Source organism: Erpetoichthys calabaricus, chromosome 2, assembly GCF_900747795.2.
Source record: "Erpetoichthys calabaricus chromosome 2, fErpCal1.3, whole genome shotgun sequence".
Classification (NCBI taxonomy): Eukaryota; Metazoa; Chordata; class Cladistia; order Polypteriformes; family Polypteridae; genus Erpetoichthys; species Erpetoichthys calabaricus.
The window spans coordinates 1,272,231-1,294,929 of NC_041395.2; the positions used below are offsets into that span (position 1 = coordinate 1,272,231).

General features: G+C 40.9%; 1 protein-coding gene across 1 annotated transcript in view; it reads right to left on the minus strand.

Annotated features, from left to right (window-relative positions):
- LOC114643014 (uncharacterized) overlaps window positions 1–22,699 on the minus strand; it is a gene marked incomplete at its 3' end in the record, with an annotated part of 1,911,439 nt that overhangs the window by 1,261,785 nt on the left and 626,955 nt on the right. The window contains exons 6-7 of the mRNA XM_051923912.1: window positions 21,266–21,532; window positions 31–309 (exon numbers count right to left, since the gene is read on the minus strand). Of these exons, the coding sequence (XP_051779872.1) occupies window positions 31–309; window positions 21,266–21,532 (546 nt within the window). The remainder of the gene's footprint in view (window positions 1–30; window positions 310–21,265; window positions 21,533–22,699) is intronic.

The window sequence follows — 22,699 nt, forward strand, 5'->3', positions numbered from 1 at the left end:
AGTACATTATCAGAGTTCGTTCTGACTTACCTTGAAATGTTGAAGAGGGTTCTGATAATGAACTGATCCAGGGCTGACAAACTGTCACTGTGTGTGAGCCATTGTGTTACATCCTTATTAAGATACTTCTGTAAAAAACTGAAGTCCACCTGACTAATCCTAGATGTGTCTTTGAAGTCCACTTTATTTGGAAAGGGTCCAAAGAGTCCTACAAACTTATACAGATTGCTGTCTCCTGTAATTCCATCATACGTTTGACACAACTCCATCATGGTTATGAATGATTTCTCATTAAATCCTGTAGAAAAACTGCAAGAAAAATGCACAAATCAGAAAAAAAAAAAAAAAAAGAAAAACTGAAATGAGAAATGATAAAGACATGCATTACAAAGGCATTGCTACAGGACATTTTAAAGCACAGACCATGGTGACCTGGAGTCTGGTAGACTTGAAGTAGAAGTGGACATGTAGGTGTGCAGTCAATGTGGTTATCAAAGGAGATCATCAGTAGGACTTACACTGAGCTCGGTGCCCTGCTCTCACTACAGTTCTCTTACAGAGCTTCTAATTCAGGCTGCTAACCATGTGCTGTCCAAAAAAAGTACACATTAATGTGAGGAACATTAAAATATCCATAGCCAGATAAATTGTATTATTAGAATACTGACTAAGGAACAGCAGCAGGCCAGACGACTGGAGAAGCAATCATGGAGTCCCAGTTTATTAAAATTGCACTAAATAACCGACACGTTGGTGTGTGTGAAGTTCTGTTGACGCTTGACACGAGGATAGTAGGATTTGCTTTCTTATTTTATGATGAAAAAAAATGTTTCTTATAAAAACACTTCTTGTAAAAAAAACCAAAAAAAACCTGCTTTACTTACCACATACCTGTCAGAACTATTAGATAAGATCTGTTCTACTCAGAGATCAAAGATCAGAACCGGAACAAACTGAGAACTAAGAACCTCAACATACCACTTATAAACACACAAAGACAAAAAATCAAGTCTGACCTAACCGAGGGTTACAATGAAAAGCATAGAAGTCACATGAGCATAATTAATGCCTAAACAGGTCAAAGGGCATGACACCTGAACATGGCGGGGGAGTCAGCCCTACATTGTCATGTCCCAATGGCCCAAGACTGCCATACATTCTGAGAAACTCAAAGTCTTTTTCTGACTCTTTCCATCCATCCAGAAACCATGCTGGGTCAGAGGCCAGTCAGTTTACTAAGATGAAAGACACAAGTGGCAGTCCAGCTCAGCTTTCTGAGTGTCAGTCAAATCCTCACCAAAAACGACTTCTGTCTGAGGGATTTCTGCACACATGACCATAACCTTGTGCGGTTCATGCCACTCTTTTAGCAGGTTAATATGCAAAACCTGTACAGGCTTCTGCTGCCCTGGAATCCTAACTTTATAATTCATGGGGGACATACGCTCTTCCATGACTGCCAGACCCAGCGATTCAGCCCGAAATTTATGCGGATTCAATGGGATCAATACCAGTACACAATCCCCCTTCTTAAACTCATGAAGTTTACTTGTCTTGTCATAATTACATTCCTGTGCCTCTTGTTCACATACAATAGAGGATAATCTGGAAATCTGTTCCTGCAGTGATACGACCCTTTCAACAAATCTGCCCTCTCGAGGTGTCTCGTGAATCCTTATGCACTGTTCCCAAAAAATGTCTAACACATTGTGTGGTTGGTGGCCAAAGACAGGGACTCCCAGACAGGAAACAGCAGGAAAGCCACTACTGTATCCCATGAGGTCAGGTTGTCATGGGCGACTCATTGAATCATCCGTTTAACACTAGAATTACCAAAGCCTACGAAAAAACTCATAGATCCGGCCCACCTTAAATCGCTTCTCAAATCCGTTCGCACCTCTCCGCCAGCATCTTTTGTCCTCTAAATGTGCTGATAAAAGACAAGCTGCCAACAGCCGGCTATTCCATCCCCCAACCGACTTAGAACGTGAGCGAACTTCTCCCAGCTCATGCCTTGATTGATTATGTGGGAGTGAAGTGGAGTTTTAGAGTGGAAATAATAGTCAGTTAATGAGATCTCAGTTAATGAGATCGTTATATTTTCATGTGGGATGCTCCTTTTAAAATATTTTTTTTGTTCCAAATGACGATCTATTATTTCCACTCTAAAACTCCACTTCACTCCCAGATAATCAATCAAGGCATGAGCTGGGAAAAGTTCGTGCACGCTCTAAATCAGTGGGGGGATGGAATAGCTCGCTGCTGGCAGCTCGTCTTTTATCAGCACATTTAGAGGACAAAGGATGCTGGCGGAGAGGTGTGAACGGATTTAAGAAGCGATTTAAGGTGGGCCAGATCTACGAGTTTTTTCGTAGGCTCTGGTAATTCTAGTGTTAAGGGTTTTATTAAATCATTCGGTCAGTTCGTCTATGGATGATAAATCGTGCAGTGTAACTGCTTAATTATAAAACCTTCGCACAATTGCTTCATGATGTGAGAGATAAAGGGCTCTTTCTGAGAGTGCTTTTACAATATTCTGGGCAACTGCCCACCATAGATCAGCCACTTACGGGTATTGTGTGGCATAGTCAACTAACACAAGCATATACTGAAACCCATTTTTACTTTGGGGAGCAGGCCAACAATATCTAATCCCACTCTCTGAAACAGAACATATAAAATAGGCATTGGTACCAGAGGTGCCCTAGTGGGCCTGTGAACGGAAACTATTTGACAGCCAGGATTGATCTGTATCCCAGTCCATATTTACCCAATAAATCCATTTCTGTGTGTGTGTGTGTGTGTGTGTGTGTGCGTGTGCGTGTGCGTGTGCGTGTTGGCTCTGAGGCTAGGGATCTGCACTGGCAATTGGAATGTTGCCAGTTTGAATCCCACAAAGGCCAATAGGGACACTGCTCTGTTGGGCCCTTGAGCAAGGCCCTTAACCTGCAATTGCTGAGTGCTTTGAGTAGTGACAAAAGGGCTGTATAAATGCAAAGAATTATTATTTTAAATATATGTATTGAGAATTTTATTTTTTCCAATTTCAAATTGTATATAACACCAGTTACCCACTTACTTAGAATAGGAGAGTTAGGATTCTAACAGTTGAGCAAGATAAATGTACGTGCCAGTATTGTAGTAAAGGCAATCACAGTTTGTTTGTCCTTCTTCACTTTAAGCCCCTGTGTGAGCCCACCAAACACAGCTGTTAGTGGATTAGGAGGGATTGTGACACCAAGGCTGTCTGAAAGGCATTTAAAGATTTTGGTCCAGAATGATGTTAGTTTGGCGCATTCCCAAAACATGTGACCCAGTGAGGCTGGGACTTGATTGTAATGTTTGCAGGTTGGATCTTACTCTGGAAACATTTTGAACAATTTTAAATGAGACAGATGTGCCAAATAAATAATTTTAAGTTGAATAATTGTATGCTTTGCGCATATGGAGCTCGAGTGAATTCTGTGCATTGGTACTTTCCACTCCTTTTTTCGGAATATATAAAGTCCTTCCCAAATATATAAAGGCAAAACTTGAATATATAAAGTCAGTGTCAGAATATATAAAGACATTCCATTTTATATAAAACGTCAAAGCCTGATTACATAAAGTCAAAATCTGAATATATAAAGTCAGAGTCGGAATATATAAAAACATTTGAGAGTATATGTGTGTGTGTATGAATATATCTCTACATATAAAAGGCAAAGCCCTCACTGACTTATCACTAATTCTCCCACTTTCCATATAGGTGGGAAGCTGAAATGTCGCATGCTCATTCTTTGCAGTGTACTTACAAAAGTTAGGTATGTTTAATGTCCTATTGCAACATCCAAGGGGTGGAAACGGGTTTACCCCCTAAACTGTATATATAGATAGGGGAAACCCCTCCTCACTATATCTGAGACTTCCAATATACGTATGAAGGCCACATTTCCCATGCTCATCCTTTACACTGTACTCCAAATGTTACGAATGTTTCATTTCGTGCCATGTCCCTTACCAAACTTTCGAAAATAGCGTCTTTTTTTGGGCAGTTCTCACCATTATGCTGTAAGGAACTTTCAGAACTGATCTCTCCTTTTGTCGGGTTCATTCTTTATTTCCATTAACAGAGGATTTATTTCACAGCAGAGACGCACAAGAGCTGCCCCCAGTCCCCCTTCCTTTTTCCACACGGTCGCTGTCCACGCACCTACCACGTGGCTGGCTCCCTACCTATATACATTAACAACATCCCACGCTCATGTGCCTCCTCACTTGCTTCCTTACTTTCCTCAGCTGTTTGTCGTGCTCACTGCTCCCTTCTTCTTTACTCCACCGCTTCAAGCCTGTTATTGTTCGCCTTGCTTCACGTCTTCCTGCTGGTGACTCCTGCCTTTTCATCTAGATTCTTCACACTCTTATTCCTCCGGGCATGCTTCTGCATTCTCTACTTTTGAAAGTCGGTGCACCAATTATGTTACTACGAAACTTACAACCACCAAAACTTTGTAACGGCACCAGGCTTCAGATCTCTCTGCACAAGAACCTCATTGAAGCAACTGTCTTCACTGGAACTGGCTCAGGGAGACTCGCATCCCTCTCATAGCCTCTGACCTCCCATTCCAATTCAAACTCCTCCAATTTCCAGTAAGGGTCTGCTTCGCTATGACAATAAATAAGTCACAGGGACAGACTATAAAAAAGGTCAGCATTGACTTGACACAAGATTGCTTCTCACATGGCCAACTGTACGTTGCATGCTCAAAAGTAAGCTCAGCAGACAGCTTGGTCATTTTACAGGCCAAGGGCAGAACTGCAAACGTCATTTACAAAGAGATCCTTACATCCTAAAAATGTGCATTTCTCATACTCAACATTTACAATCCTAAATTAAACTCTTTACAATCATCAAATTCACTCTCAATACTAAAATAAGCCTACAACAATTACATTGACAGTCATGCTACGTAACTTCTTTAAACACACTACTTTTCCACTGCGAAGAGCGGATATTTTGCTAGTGGATATATATATATATATATATATATGTATATATATATATATATATATATATACATACATACAGTATATACATATATATATTGTAGCAGATAGGCCCTTTGTCCACCTCTCGGACCCTCAGGTACCACTCCAACCACGGTGTAAAAGCACAAGACTCTTTTATTTTATAATTAAACTGTGCACAAAGCACTCTACACTCCTCACCACACATATAAATCAATAACCACTACAATAATCACAATTTCTCCTCCTCGTCCAGACACTTCGCCACCCTACCTCCCAGCTCAGCTCAATGTACTGGGCTTCCCAGAGTCCTTTTATACACCCTGACCCGGAGGTGTTCCTGTCCAACAGTCCACAGTTCCTTATTCCTTCTGGGTCAGGGTAAACAGTCCTTTTCTTCACCCCGGGAGCACATCGTTTCTTCCCGTCATGTGACCATGACGTACTCCCGGGTTATAGGGCACATACGAGCCTCTGAGTCCCCCTACAGTGACTCCTGGTGGCCCCCAAGGTATCCAGCAGGGCTGTGTATAAAAACTACATAGTCCATGAGGCCCTGCTGGAACTCGGGGCACGTCCACGCTGTTGGGAGAGCTCCTCCTGGCGGCCTGGGGTTGAGGGCCGGAATATGTAGCCGGCCATTCATCACAATATATATACACATATATATATTGTGGCACCCGGCTGGGGTTCATACCCGGACAAAATGCCCAGGAGGACCGGAGGAGGGCTTGTGCCTCCTCCAGAACACGAGGGGGCGTCCGCCCTGGTTGCTTTGGGGACCATGGGTACAGAGCTTGGAAGCTCTACCCTGTAGGGGCCTGTAGTCACCGCCAGGGGGCGCCCCAATGCCTTGGGAGCCCCAGACCTCAGTACTTCCGCCACACTGGGAAGTGCTGGGGGGAAGAGGATTGGGGACACCCGGTGGACTTCCGGTTTCACCGCTGGAGCGTCCGCCACATAGGGGTGTGGCTACAAGCCCTCAGGATGCAGCTGGAGCCTTTCCGGTGCAAGAGTCGGGTGGAAGTGGACGAAGCTTGGTGGAGAGGAGTGGAGGCGGACCAGAGACTGAGAGAAGGCATTGTGCGTGTGGCCAAGGACTTGAGGGGTGATTGGTGCTGCGGCACTGGGTTTGTGCTCACGATAAGTGTAAATAGTAGTTGTGAATAAACGTGTGTGGTTTAAACATCATGTCTACCTGTCTGTGTCCGGGTTGTTCCCCACAATATATATATATATATATATATATATATATATATATTCACGGCATTCGTAGTGTGTGTCACAATCTGATTGTATGGGTGGTTACCTACCAGGTAACGCTTGTGGTTGGCCAGCAATCTGCTAACATCCGCCACGGTGCCCTCAGTTTGTGAGGAGCAGATCATAGAATGGTTGAAATAGTTTACTGTCAAATAAATGCAAAGAGTACACGACACGTGTTTTGCCCTAATTCTGGGCTCATCAGGTGTACACACTCCACTGCACTCCCTCTTGGGAATCGAACCTTGGACGTCAGCGCCAGAGGCGATGCCCCTAACGTTGTGCCACGGCGTGTGGTTCGTTTATTTGACAGCATGTAGATCGGGGTAATTACATTCACGGCATTCGTAGTCTGTGTCACAATCTGATTGTATGGGTGGTTACCTACCAGGGATATATACTAATAAAAGGCAAAGCCCTCACTGACTGACTGACTGACTGACTGACTGACTGACTGACTGACTCACTCACTCACTCACTCACTCACTCACTCACTCACTCACTCACTCACTCACTCACTCATCACTAATTCTCCAACTTCCCGTGTAGGTAGAAGGCTGAAATTTGGCAGGCTCATTCCTTACAGCTTACTTACAAAAGTTAGGCAGGTTTCATTTCGAAATTCTACGCGTAATGGTCATAACTGGAACCTGTTTTTTGTCCATATACTCTAATGGAGGAGGCGGAGTCACGTATCACGCCTCCTACGTAATCACGTGAACTGATTAAACGTGTGCATTTACGGGGTGATTTCTCAGGCTTAAAAGCTTGCCTTTTATTAAAAAGGTAAATGCAAACTGTTTTCATTCTGAAGGGCACAAACCACATTAGATTTCAGCCGTTAAACGCGCAAAAATGTTGGTACACCAGATAAATAAGCACAACATATTATCAGTTGTATTGTAGCTTACAATACATATAGAAATGTGTTAATCGTTAACTAATATTATGGGATGGTGTTATTCGACTCGCGCCTTGATTTAAACGATTGCATGTCTTGGTGGGTTTGCGTAGCTTATTGTCAATATCTTTACACCTCTTTTTAAGACTTAATTTAAAAAGGTTTTCTTTTCTTCTTAATAAAAATTTAAAAGCAGTACTTCGCCGGTGCGAAGCGCTCACTTCACTCCCTTACGGGAATCGAACCTCGGATGTCAGCGCTAGAGGCGAAGCCCCTAAAATTGTGCCACGGCGTGTGGTTCATTTATTTGACAGCATGTAGATCGGGGTAATTACATTCATGGCATTCGTAGTCTAATTCACAATCTGATTGTATGGGTGATTACCTACCAGGTAACGCTTATGGTTAGCCAGCAAGTCAGCTTGAAGTGATCACTCGAGTGAAGGCAGCTTCACAAAAAAAAAGATCCTTAACAAATTGTTATTGGTATATTTTCTCTCAATTTAAAAAGGTTTTCTTTTCTTCTTAATAAAAATTTAAAAGCAGTACTTCGCCGGTGCGAAGCGCGGGGATTTGAGCGACTGACGCATACAGACATATTCATGAGTGCAGGTACTTCGGAAAGAAAGCACCGTGTAAACCTAAAGTTTAAATTAAGTTCATAGACCTACAAAAGGTTGCCATTGATTTGAGGCAAGATTGCTTTTCTCCTGTACAACTATACGTTGCATTCTCAAGAGTGTGCTTGCACGGCTTGGTCATATTACAACCGGAGTGCTGAACTGACAACGTGGTATACAAACACAACTATAACAATCGTAATAAACGAACAAAAAAACAGTGGACAACCCGTGGATTAAATAAAAAGGCTGCTTCCGTTGGCGATGCAACGAAAAATGAAGACCTTACATGGCGTTCATTTATAAAACAGCGGAGAGGCTGTGTGAAGTCAGCTTCACAAAAAAACAGATCATTAAGAAATTGTTATTGGTATATTTTCCCTCAATTTAAAAAGGTTTTCTTTTCTTCTTAATAAAAATTTAAAAGCAGTACTTTGCCGGTGCGAAGGGCGTGGATTTGAGCGACTGACGCATACAGACATATTCATGAGTTCAAGTACTTCGGAAAGAAAGCACCGTGTAAACCTAAAGTTTAAATTAAGTTCATAGACCTACAAAAGGTTGCCATTGATTTGAGGCAAGATTGCTTTTCTCCTGTACAACTATACGTTGCATTCTTAACAGTAAGCTTGCACGGCTTGGTCATATTACAACCGGAGTGCTGAACTGACAACGTGGTATACAAACAGAACTATAGCAATCGTAAAAAAAGCAAAAAAAAAAAAGCGAAGAACCCTTGCATTTAATAAAAAGGCTCCTTCCTTGGCAAAGCAAGGAAAAAGGAAGACCTTATATGGCGTTCGTTTATAAAACAGCGGAAAAGCTGTGTTAAGGCTGCTTCACAAAAAAACAGATCCTTAACAAATTGTTATTGGGATATTTTCTTCTTAATAAAAATTTAAAAGCAGTACTTCGCGGGGATTTAGATATAGATATATATATATATATATATAGATAGATATAGATATATATATATATAGATAAATATATATATATATATATATATATATATATATATATATATATATATATATATATATATATATATATATATATATATATAGATGTATATAGAGATATAGATATATACAGTGGGTATGGAAAGTATTCAGACCCCCTTCAATTTTTCACTCTTTGTCATATTGCAGCCATTTGCTAAAATCATTTAAATTAATTTTTTCCCTCATTAATGTACACACAGCACCCCATATTGACAGACAAAAAAAAGAATTTTTGAATTTGTTGCAGATTTATTAAAAAAGAAAAACTGAAATATCACATGGTCCTAAGTATTCAGACCCTTTGCTGTGACACTCATATATTTAACTCCGGTGCTTTCCATTTCTTTTGATCATCCTTGAGATCACCTTCATTTGAGTCCAGCTGTGTTTGATTATACTGATTGGACTTGATTGATTAGGAAAGCCACACACCTGTCTATATAAGACCTTACAGCTCACAATGCATGTCAGAGCAAATGAGAATCATGAGGTCAAAGGAACTGCCTGAAGAGCTCAGAGACAGAATTGTGGCAAGGCACAGATCTACAAGGTTACAAAAAAATTTCTGCTGCACTTAAGGTTCCCAAGAGCACAGTGGCCTCCATAATCCTTAAATGGAAGACGTTTGGGACGACCAGAACCCTTCCTAGAGCTGGCCGTCCGGCCAAGCTGAGTTACAGGGGGAGAAGAGCCTTGGTGAGAGAGGTAAAGAAGAACCCAAAGATCACTTTGGCTGAGCTCCAGAGATGCAGTAAGGAGATGGGAGAAAGTTGTAGAAAGTCAACCATCACTGCAGCCCTCCACCAGTCAGGGCTTTATGGCAGAGTGGCCTGTCGGAAGCCTCTCCTCAGTGCAAGACACCTGACAGCCCGCATGGAGTTTGCTAAAAGACACCTGAAGGACTCTGAGGTGGTGAGAAATAAGATTCTCTGGTCTGATGAGACCAAGATAGAACTTTTTGGCCTTAATTCTAAGCGGTATGTGTGGAGACAACCAGGCACTGCTCATCACTTGTCCAATACAGTCCCCACAGTGAAGCATGGCGGTGGCAGCATCATGCTGTGGGGGTGTTTTTCAGCTGCAGGGACAGGACGACTGGTTGCAATCGAGGGAAAGATGAATGCGGCCAAGTACAGGGATATCCTGGACAAAAACCTTCTCCAGAGTGCTAAGGACCTCAGACTGGGCTGAAGGTTTACCTTCCAACAAGACAATGACCCTAAGCACACAGCTAAAATAACGAAGGAGTGGCTTCACAACAACTCTGTGACTGTTCTTGAATGGCCCAGCCAGAGCCCTGACTTAAACCCAATTGAGCATCTCTGGAGAGACCTAAAAATGGCTGTCCACCAACGTTTACCATCCAACCTGACAGAACTGGAGAGGATCTGCAAGGAGGAATGGCAGAGGATCCCCAAATCCAGGTGTGAAAAACTTGTTGCATCTTTCCCAAGAAGACTCATGGCTGTATTAGCTCAAAAGGGTGCTTCTACTAAATACTGAGCAAAGGGTCTGAATACTTAGGACAATGTGACATTTCAGTTTTTCTTTTTTAATAAATCTGCAACAATTTCAAAAATTCTTTTATTTGTCTGTCAATATGGGGTGCTGTGTGTATATTAATGAGGGAAAAAATTAATTTAAATGATTTTAGCAAATGGCTGCAATATGACAAAGAGAGAAAAATTGAAGGGGGTCGGAATACTTTCCATACCCACTGTATATATAGAGATGTATATAGAGATATAGATATATATAGATATACATATATAGATATAGATATATATATATGTATGTATGTCTCTATATATATATATATATATATATATATATATATATATATATATATGTAAGCTTATAAGTACTGCCTTACTTCTCTTTAAGAAAGGAAGATGTAATGATACTTGATTTAAACGATTCCATGTCTTCCTGGGTTTGCTTAGCTTATTGTCAATATCTTTACACCTGTTTTTAAGACTTATTGACTGAAACGGGCTTTCACGAAAAAAGTTAGGGCTTTGCTACAGGATACACCCTCCACAAGTTAAGCAAGTAAAAATAAAATATATATTTCTGTTTTATTCAAACCTTTTAAGTTCGTATGCATAGCCCCATTTGGCTGTTTTAGGTTTTTTTTTCTTTCTTCAGTAATATTTAATCTCCTTAAAGAAAAAGAACATATGCATTTCACTTTTTTTGTATCTCTTTAGTAATATTTTAGTGTAAAAGGATAACCAGTATTTAAACCTTTTATGTTACTTTATAAAGTTATTTTATACAATGTTGAAAAATTAATAAGAAAGCTACATATTTTGGCAGCTGCTGCTTTAATTGTCAATGAAATGAAAAAAGCTCTCCAAGCGAAAACCTCAATGAAGAAGAAACAGTTTGCACTATCTAAAAAGGAGAAACCCTCATTTATAAAGGTTTGCTGCAGATGACTTAACTGAAAATAAATGAATAGTTCCTATGTGTATAATACATATTTATCTATTTGACTTATGCCTTTATTCTAGCAACTTGCAACATCTGAGGTACAATTTGTTACATTACTTTTGTTTTTTGCAGCACAGGCAGGTGAAGTGACTTCCTCAGGGTCACACAGTGGTGTCAGTACCAGGATTTGAACTGACAAGCTGCGGGTTTGCTGAAATATTACTGAAGAAAGAAAAAAAACGAAAACGGGCAAATGGGGCTATGCATACAAATGTCCATCCATCCATTATCCAACCCGCTATATCCTAAATACAGGAGCCAATCCCTGCCAACACAGGGAACAAGGCAGGAAACAAACCCCGGGCAAGGTGCCAACCCACCACAGGGCGCACACACCCACACACACCAGGGACAATTTAGAATCGCCAATGCACCTAACCTGCATGTCTTTGGACTGTGGGAGGAAACCGGAGTACCCAGAGGAAACCCAGACAGACACGGGGAGAACATTCAAACTCCACGCAGGGAAGCGAACCCGGATCTCCTAACTGGCACCTTTCACTGCGCCACCATGCCGCCCGCATACAAACTTAAAAGGTTTAAATAAAACAGAAATATATACCTTTATTTTTTACTTCCTTAACTTGTGGAGGGTGTATCCTGTAGTAAAGCCCTAAGTTTTTTCATGAAAGCCCCTTTCAGTCAATAAGCCTTAAAAACAGGTGTAAAGCTAAACTTACAGCACCGCTATTCAATTACACTTGCCTAACGCCTCTCCTAAGGGGACATACTGTGGGATCTGGGCATCAGTCAAAGCACCAATCACAGGCCCGATTAGAAAGCAGGAAGCTGTGATTTGTCGTCTCCCTCCCATGTAACAATTACAGCCCGTGTTACAACGCACTACTGTATGTATGTATGTATATATGAAGAGGATGGATGGATGGATGTATATGTGTGTGTTTATGTATGTGTGCATATGTATGTGTATATATATGTTGATATGTGTATATATATATATGTATATATATATGTAGATATGTGTATATGTAGATATATGTATATACGTATATGTATATATATGTTTACATAACCTCTTTAACACACTACTTCTCCGCTGCGAAGAGCGGTATTTTGCTATATATATATATATATATATATGTGAATGTATGTATGTATGCATATATGTATGTCTATATTTATATATATATATATATATGTGCATATGTATATATATGTAGATATATATATATTTATATGTATATATATATATGTACATATGTATATATATATATGTGGATGTGTAAATTTGTATATGTATATATATATGTATATGTGGATGTGTATATGTATGTATATATGTGTATATGTAGATATTTTGTATATATATATATAGCAGTCCGGTGCTGCTATGATTCACACCGTCAAGAAGAAGGTGATTTATTTATTTTTATAGAGGAGTTCCCAGGGACGCTCCCAGCCTTGGCCCGACCCGCACACACTCAGAAACAGAGACAAAATAATGCACACTGGGATCAAACAACAATTAAAGAATATAATGAAATTAAATGAAGTAAATGGAAACAACAAAAAACCACCCCTGTACCCCTATGGCGATATTACATTAAATTACAAACACAAACAATCCCACACAGCAAAGTACATGGAAAACAGCACTGAATGTAATGAAATGATGAAGATAATAAGTCCAGAGGTCTGTACGTTGAAAGGGAATGAAAAGACAGTCCTACTGCTAGTCCCTGAAAAAGGTGAAGACGGGTGGACAGTTCAGGAGCTCTCCTTCTCTTACTGGAAGGCCATGACCCCACTATCAGCTCTCAGCACACAGGTAGACAGAAGACAATCCAGACCCCAACAACGAAATAATCCAGGACACAGCGACTAAGTACGGTTAATCAGCAGAATGCAGCCAGACAGGTACATGGAACACAAAATACAAACAAAAAAACACCTTTCTCTTTGGACACCGGCCCTCCTTTCAAGAGCCACTCTGACCACCTTTGACCCCAACAGCCCCTGCATCCCAGACAGAAGACCAATCAGAGCCTCTGTAGGGACTGCTGGGAGATGTGGTTTTAACTAATAGTAGCATTACTACACATATATACAGTGTATATATATATACAGTATATATATATATATTATATATATATATATATATATATATTATATATATATATATATATATATATATATATATATATATATATATATATATATATTGTAGGAAATAGCCCGGACACGGACAGACAGACTTCATTTTAAAGTCCCAACACACGTTTATTCACACAATGCACAAAGTCCAAATATGCACACAACCCAGTGCCTCAGCACCAATCACCCCAATAGTCCAGGCCTCTGTCTACAGTTAGCCTTCAGGCCGCCTCCTTTTCTCCTCTCTCACTCAGTCTCCGACCTCATCCTCTTCCACCCGACTCCAGCCCTGAATGAAGGGAGGCGGCCCCTTTTATAATCACCCAGATGTGCTCCAGGTGGTTCCCGGCAATCTTCCCCTGACACGCCCCTGTGTGGCGGAAGTGCCGGCTGTCTTTCCGGAAGCACTCCGGGTGTCTCATTTTCTTCTTCCCCCCAGCACTTCCTGGTGTGGCGGAAGAGCCGGGGTCCCAAGTCCTCCAGGCATAAGGACACCCCTTGGCGGTCCAGAGGAGGCATGAGCCCTCCTTCTGGGCGTCCCGGCTGGGTACCACCCCCAGCCACGTTTCACAATATATATATATATATATATATATATATATATATATATATATATATATATATATATATATATATACCAATAACTTGACATAAACATTCATAGTTTTCATCCTCTTTCTCCATCTCTGTTTATCGTTCATTTGCTCAGAGGTTGATGCACTTGCTGCTTCCTGATCAGCTCTCCTTTTCTCCACCCTAGCAGCCCGCTGCTTCCCTTCTTTCATTGCCATCTTTTCGCGTTAAAACTGATTAAGTTAGTTTTTGTGTTGCAATTACTTAGTACGTTTTCTTTAATTTTTCACTTAACCTGGCACTTAAGTCTTCAATCTGCCTCAATCTGCCGCCCTGCTGCATGGTGCCGAGAGCTGATTCAACAATAAAATAAAATAAAAATAAAAAGAGTAATACAAACCATCACCCCAAAAGCGGATAGTAGATGTCACGTAGTATATGTGTACCAAATTTCAAGTCAATAGGTGAAATGGTTTGCGAGCTACAGGTGATTTAAAATCCTGGACAGACAAACAGCCACGGTAGCATATTATATAAGAAGATATATATATATATCACACACGCTCGCTTAGGAGGCGGTCACCCGGAGGTGAGTGAAATATCACGAGACAAGGGATTGATCCAAGGTAATAAAGCCTCTCTCTCTATCTCTCTCTCTTCAGACAAAAAGAAGAAATATAAAATACTTCCCAAGATGGCGACCGATCGTCATGTCCTCCTCTAACTCCCAAAGACAGTGTCACCTCCAGCTCCCTTGTCACAATGTCACTTCCGGTTCCACCTCGATGACATCACTTCCAACTCCACATCACTTCTAATTTCTAGAGATGACATCACTTCCATCTGACAGCCACGACATCATCTCCTGCCAACTAACTTCCGTCCTCCATATTTTTCTGTTTAAAAACGCCATTCTTGCATATGTACTTTGTCAATTTTCTATACAGTATTTTGATCACGATTTTTGGTCTTTTTTTCATTATAGACCTTTGAACATTATACAGGGATGGTCCCCAGCTCTTTTTTTGTTGTGCTGGAGTCTTATAATTCATCACAACTGGTGTAATCGGAAGGATATATTCGCTCGAAAAAGATGACTGAAGAGCAAGACTTGAACACAGTTCTGACTACCATCATGGCAGAACTACGCACCCAGAAGGTGCAGATGGGAGAAACATGTAGACAACTTGCCAAGTCAAATGCACGAGCTGCAGCAACGGTGCAGACAGAGGCCACTCGGTCTCTTCCCCCTCATTTGACATATTTAACTGAGGGAGATGATGTCGAAACCTATTTTTAAATTTTTGAACGCACCGCTAAACGGAATGCGTGGCCGAGGTCGAAACGGGTATACCTCCTGGCACCCCACTTGAAGGGTACGACGCAGAGGGCTTATTACGACTTAACTGAGGAGCAGGCGGTCAATTGCAACACCCTCAGGGCGGAGGTCTTCAATTGGTACGGCGTATCTACGGCCCAGCAGGCAAGGGAATGGAGGGAGTGGCAGTTCGATCCAGAAAGGCCAATGTGGACCCAGGCTTTTGAAGTCTGAGGTAAAGTCAGGGTGGAGTGGTGGCTCTGAGGCTACGGATCTGCACTGGGAATCGGAAGGTTGCCGGTTCGAATCCCGTAAATGCCAAAATGGACTCTGCTCTGTAGGGCCCTTAAGCAAGGCCCTTAACCTGCAATTGCTGAGCGCTTTGTGAAATGAAAAGAATTATTATTATTATTAAAGTCAGGCTCAGGCTGAGGCCAGATATACACACTGCCCAGAAAATGGCCAAAATAGTAGCTTGCGAGACCTTCGTTCATGCCCTCCCAGAGAACAAAATTATGAGAGCATATATGCCCTTATAGAGGTGGTGGAACGTCATTGGGCTGCCTGTATATTAGAGCGGTCGGAGCGGTCCCATCGCCAAGCACGACAGGTACGTGGTGCAGTCCTTGAGCCCACCTGGTGTCCTGCCAAGCCTCTTGTCTGACCCAAAGAAAACCTGCACAACCTTCCCTGCTGTTTCAAGTGTGTGGAGGTTGAACACTTATCCACCACCTGCCATCTGCCAGGCGACCCTATGGATTGCACCATAATCAAGGGAGAGAGGTGTTGTTCTGTGGTAAACCCTTTGTTGCTACCCGCTACTGGGACAGTGGTCATAACTGGTTATAGAGTAGTGGCTATGTTTGATTCCGGGAGCAATATCTCCATTGTTGCTCACCGTTACGTTTTGCCGCGACAGTAGCTCAAAGTTAAGACCAGTCTCAAATGTATTCATGGGGAGATCAGGTATTATAAGACCGTCTCCTGCATAATATCAGTGGAAAACTCTATGAAGACTTTAGTTATGGAGGTCTTGCCGGATCCTCCCTTTTCAGCTACACTGGTACGCGATTGGTCTAATATTAAAAGTGTAAACTCTACTGTTCCTAAGAAAAATCTGGGTTTAGTGATGGATAAGAATAACTCTAATCCAATTACTTCCATGCTGTTTCTGATGGTATCTAGGACCCATTCATGCACCCAGTATGACGGAGTGGGAAGACCATCAACTTCTATGGAAGGCAGATTGGCAACCGGGGGAGCCGTATGGTTTGAAACCCCACCCATTGAGGTTGAAAGGAATCCAATTCAAACAGTAGCCTCTCAATTTAAAAATATGCCATCCTCCTTTTAAAGGGAGCAATGAAATGACGATTCCTTAAAATTTGCTAGGAATGCAGTTGTTTCAGTCAATGGACAAAAGTCTGTAGATCCTGTACCACAAATGCCCTACTTTGTCATTAATAATGAACTCTTGTATAGAGTGGCAGAGCATGAGGGTGAGGTGAGGTCATTGCTCTTAGTTCCGCATACTTATTGGCCCATCTAGGTACCGAAAAAACTCTTGAGCGAATTAACTTTCAATTTTATTGGCCAGGGATAAATGAGGAGGTCTGACGTTTCTGTGCTTCCTGTCCAGAATGTCAGTTATGTCAGATTCCTAGAAGGGGCCATGCTCCTCTTGTCCCTTTACCACTTATTAATATTCCCTTTGAACGAGTCGGTATAGACGCGTATCCGATGCCGAGAGTGGATGATTTACTCGATCAGCTTGGTAATGAGCAATTCCTAACTACACTTGACATGACAAAAGGGTACTGGCAAATTCCCTTAACGGCTTCCGCTAAAGGAAAAATGCTTTTAGTACTTCCAGTGGGCATTGGCAGTACACGGTCCTTCCATTTGGGTTACACAGGGCACCAGTGACTCTTCAACGTCTGGTGGACACACTGTTACAGCCCCACAATTCATATAGTGCCGCTTATTTGGATGATGTTGTCATCTATTCTGGCACATGGAAGGAATATGTACTACAGGTTAAAACGGTTCTCTACACAGTAGCACAAGCTGGGCTTCCAAGAAATGCTTCTTCGGATTAAAAGAGGACAAATATTTAGGCTATCTGGTGGGGGGTACCATCAAACCACAATGCTCCAAAATGGCCCTGTCCGGTGACTAAGAGGCAAGTACAAGCTTTCTTGGGCTTAGTGAGCTACTACCGCCATTTTGTACCTCGTTTCTCAGAGATTGCTTCGCCTTTGACAAATCTGACAAAGAAATGGGCACCTTTAAAAGTGGTATGGGATGATAAAACTGAAGCTGCATTTTGTGACTTGAAAAAGGCCCTGACTTCAGCACCCCTAACTTTTCTTTTCCTTTCATTCTCCAGACAGAATAGTCGGACACAGGACTAGGTGCCGTGCTGAGCCAATGCATCGATGGTGCTGAACACCCAATTATGTACCCTCAGCCGGAAACTGCTAGACCGGGAGACCAGGTATGCCATGGTGGAGCGGGAAGCCTTGGCGATTAAATGAGCTGTAACCCAAGTGAGGTACTACCTATTAGGACGGGAGCTCACCCTGGTGACGGATCATGCTGCTTTGCAGTGGATGGCCATTCATTGGGAGTACAACTCCCGTGTTACTAGGTGGTTTATAGACCTTCAACCAGATTGGTTTTCAGTCATTTATCATAGGGGTTCTTTGCAGGCCAACGCAGATGCTCTCTCCCGTGTTTATGAGCTCTTGGTGCAGGCCACCCAAACCAATGGGTCCGGGCTGAGGTGGGGGGGTCAAACATTCATAATATATACATAATATTTATACGGTATGTTATACATAATATATAACATATACATATTGTAAGGGACAGCCAGCAGCTCAACTCGGCCAGGATGCCCAAGAAATGGAAGGATAGGGCAAAGCAGCTTCTTTAGGGCACTGCTTCCCCCAGAACGTTAGATGGCAGCTCACCAGGATTGCAGCGGAGGAGCCGTATGGCATGAGGTTTCCACTTTACCCAGAAGTGATCCAGAAGTGCTTGCAGACCACACAGGTGGAACAGCAGAAGCACTTCTGAGTTAGCCAGTATAAAAGGGCTTGTCATCCTGGCAGGGACGAACCAGAGTCTGGAGGTGGAGGACAAACTTACAAGGAGGAGTGGAGGTGGACAAGAGACAGAGGAAGAGACAAGAAGAAGTGTGTTATTTGGAGCTTATATTGTACTGTGTTGTGGGGAGCAACAGGAAAACGCTTCTCCACTGAAATAAAAGCGTGCTGTGTCATAAGACTGGGCTCTGAGTCTGTTGTGTCTGGGGTTTGCGGAGCAGTACGCCCCTTAGTGGTCCACAATATATATGTAATATATAACATATATCTATATATACTGTATATAGCTGTAATTGTAATGAACATCTCCCAGGGGGTGTGTGCCCCCTGCTTGATGCAATCCCCAACTTATCTTTGGATCTCCAGTCATCCTTCCATTCATCACAACTTTGAATTCATGGTATTTTGACAGGCTGTTTATAGATAGATAGATAGATAGATAGATAGATAGATAGATAGATAGATAGATAGATAGATAGATAGATAGATATGGTAATTAGGGGAGAAGTGACATCGGTGGTCTGCCGGACTTTCTTGCTCCACTTTAAAGTTAAACAGTGAAAGGCAGTTATTGAGTGTGTCCCCTTATTATCCTTCCCTGCCTTGCATACCTCATCAGCATCAGGGAGATGTCCCCTAGGCTTGTGTATAAAAGACGAGTACGAGAGACCCTTTATACTGCTCTTCTATGAGCTTCTAGTGCAATATGCTGTTGGACATTCTGACACTGAAAGTCTTCTAATGACAAATGCTCATGCAGCTCTTGAGCCCGATTCCCTTTACTTAATGGATATGTCCTAACACCATAGTACATTTGTGACCAATGTTACCTCTAATTTATGGTCGGTATGTGCAAGAAACTTCTCTCATACAAGACATTTTTTTTTTAAACCCAGTTCAAATATGAGTACTGCAAGCCAATTTAAAATGTAAAATAAAATAATTGAGATTTTGTAACATAACAAGGCACCCTCCATTCTGCCTAATACACTCCAGGGTTGGGGGTTGTTACTGAAATACAGTAGAGATAATAAAAATAAACAACACTTTACAGGTCTTGAAAGTTTAAATTAAACAGAAAATCTAAATTGAAATAGACAGACATCAGGATGTTTTTATATTCCAAAGAAATTCAAAGTTGAACACTTAATTGTAAAAGGTGGACGGACTGCACTGTGCTATTTTTTTTGTTCATGGATGTTTTACCAGTTATTGTACTTGTGTGTCTTCTGTTTACGAGAGGTGACGGTGAAACTCTCATCTTATATGTTAGTACACATCAGACATCACCACAGTTTGATTAATTGGAGATATTGTAAGTGCTCTTTTACTCGAGTCTTCTCAAGTATGACTTGACTTGACTTGCTGGATGAAATCCATCGACTGGACTTGAAACCTAAAGATGAAGAATTGAAGCTTACTGGCACATGTAGGACTGAGTCCCAGCTCTGCCTCTTTGTATTCTGTTAGGCAATCATCTGCAGTCAGCTTTATAAAGTCTGTGACAACTGCTGTATATTCATTCTTGTCTGATAAGGAGCCTTTGAATGAGGCCCAGCCTGCAGACTCCAACCAGCGCTGCACTGACCCATCATCTCCCAAATCTCATACTGGACGTGTCTCACCACCAACACATGGAGGTTTGGCTTTTAACAGTAAACAGGAAGGACCAGCACTGAGAAAAATTCTGACTAAGAAAATGAGAACAATTACTTGAGCAGTAAATGCCTTTCAAAGTCTTTCAATGATGAAGGGGATTGTTTGTTCCTTCAAATACCTACAGATTTGCTGATAATAATTTGTGAGTGTTTTCCTTAAAATGGCTTGACTGAAGTCTTCAGTTAAACATTCTTATAATTATTGACAGTATCATATGCTTATTTTAGTGTCAGCTTGAGGCAAAACAAAATAGCAATCATAAAACCTTAAAAAACCTGTCCCTATAGATTGAAGGGCTTATATTTTACTGTTGTTTTCCAAATTCACTTCATTCTTACAAACACCACAATGAATTTATCAGAAACACGAAACATCACATTTTCTCATCAGTGAAAATTGTGTGATCAAATGTCAGCATCTCAGAAATGTCTCATGTTTTATTCATGCATCAATCTTAGTTTGAGTTCATCAGATTTATTATACATTGACAATGTAATGGCTTACAAGATGAAAAGGCAGATACACTTTGAAATAGAGACTGGAAGATGAAATATAAAAGCAAAGATCAAAACCAAGAATCTTTTTATCCTGTTGTCACAGTCAAATCACTAAACAAAGACGTACCATAAACAAAATACCATTGATAAAATTTAAAACCAAGACGAATATAACTAATACAGACAAGTTTTAGGTTTGCATACAATCTTGGAAAATTGGGAAGTGCGTGACCCCTGACCTTTATAGTCTCTAAACAGTGACATCACAGGTCATGATCTCTACTTGTTCTGCACAGCAATATAGCTAGAAAGCACAAACAGGCTAAATCCAAAATGGTGGTGCTGACAAAAAACAAAATGATGTCACAATAAGAAGTGAAGTGTTTTAATAAATTTAAACCCTAAATATGAATTCTCCAAATTCCAGAATCCTCCAAAACACAAAAAGAATATGAATGGGATGCTAAATGAATTCATTAAATATTAAAGAATGGTGAATTTCAAAGAAAGAACCTGATTGCCTCAGCCCAGCATCAACCAGATATGCATAAAAGGAGCCATTAATTCTGCTCTGTATCTTTAAATGGTGCAGGTGAACATCAGACTGTGCACCTGGGAGCCGAGCTGATGCACAAAAATAACAAGAAAAATTAATAAGAAGAAGTGAGAAGAGCTTGGAGACTGCCATTTTGCATTACTTACCGTATAGAGGATGTCCAACCCACACAGTCTGACAAGAAGTGAACACATCTTTCACGTATCTCACAGTAACCATCGTAGGCCAGTATCATGTTGACTTTACTTGACGATTGTTTAATAAAGTCACTCATTGTCTTCAGTGTCTCCTCTGACCAGATTGGGTTCACGTGGACCTCATTGTTCGTGAGCCTCAAATATTCATTGAAGTTCCACTGGTTTCCACAGTCCATGAGATATTTGTAACAGCAAGCCTGACTTTGGAAACCCTTCCTGTAAATGATATAAAGACATTACACATGTTCTTATTTTAATAAATAATGTCTCTGTAAAAAAAACAGCACTGGCCACACTGAGCTACTGAAGTTTCTTTTATGAAATCACAACATCACTGAGATTTAAATATTTTATTTTAAAAATGGCCACATGTTCAAAAATAATAAATTAGTTTAAATCTGCAAACTATGAAAAGTTTGAAAATTTTATTCAAATAATAATGTTTTTCTATTTATTTATTTGTGTTTTGTATTTGCAAAAAAATATATAAAGAAGAAATGAAAAGGGTGCAACACTAAGGGTCTACAATGACAAACTACCAGAAGAACACAGAGTGGCGCTTCTCCACTTTTAAGCAAACATGGGGAGGATTTAAAAAAGAAAGACTGTAGAGATGTTGTTACCAACAATAAACATTTCAAACTCCTAAACAATTTTCCAAGTGTTTCTAAGCTTTCCTTCTAAGGTTTGTGTCCCACACTTGGCTACTGTTTGGAGTATTGATTAGTGTATTGGACGTTGTTCTTCTGATGACTTTTGGCTCTTCTGGTGTTGACCCACTGGAATGTTTGACTCCAGTTTTCTCTTTTCTTTGCTCCATTTAAAAATTCTCTTCTTCTCTGCTTTTCCCAATCAGGCAGACCATAAAGTTGAACCCAACCTCACAATGAATGACCCTTAGATGGAGAGTGCAGAAAGATGTGAAGACAGTGCAAGAACAAGTCCATGATACTAAGGTATCTTCTAACAAATGGTTTTAGAATTCAGCCACAGGCAACAGGGACCAGAGGTGGAAAGAGCACTGAAATATTGTTTGTAGATTCAAGCATGGTGGGCAGTATAAGGACTCTGTCTCTGGTCATTATTATACACGTCATTGGCAACATAAACTGGTAACTGTTGAAGTTTTGAAATAAATACTTGTGCTGTCTGTGTCACCACAAACGCTATAAATAATGGTCTGATCACAAACGAGATACAGTGCTAGGAACATTTTAATAAGTTAACATAGCTAATGTTTATTGCATAAGAAGGAAATCAAATAGTTACTTTAAAAACAGGAAAATACAACATTGATCAAGTAGTTGTTGATAATGTTTGATAATTATACTTAGAACTTATGAAGTTATGGGGAACAATTCTGAGATTTAAGTGGGGAAAAAT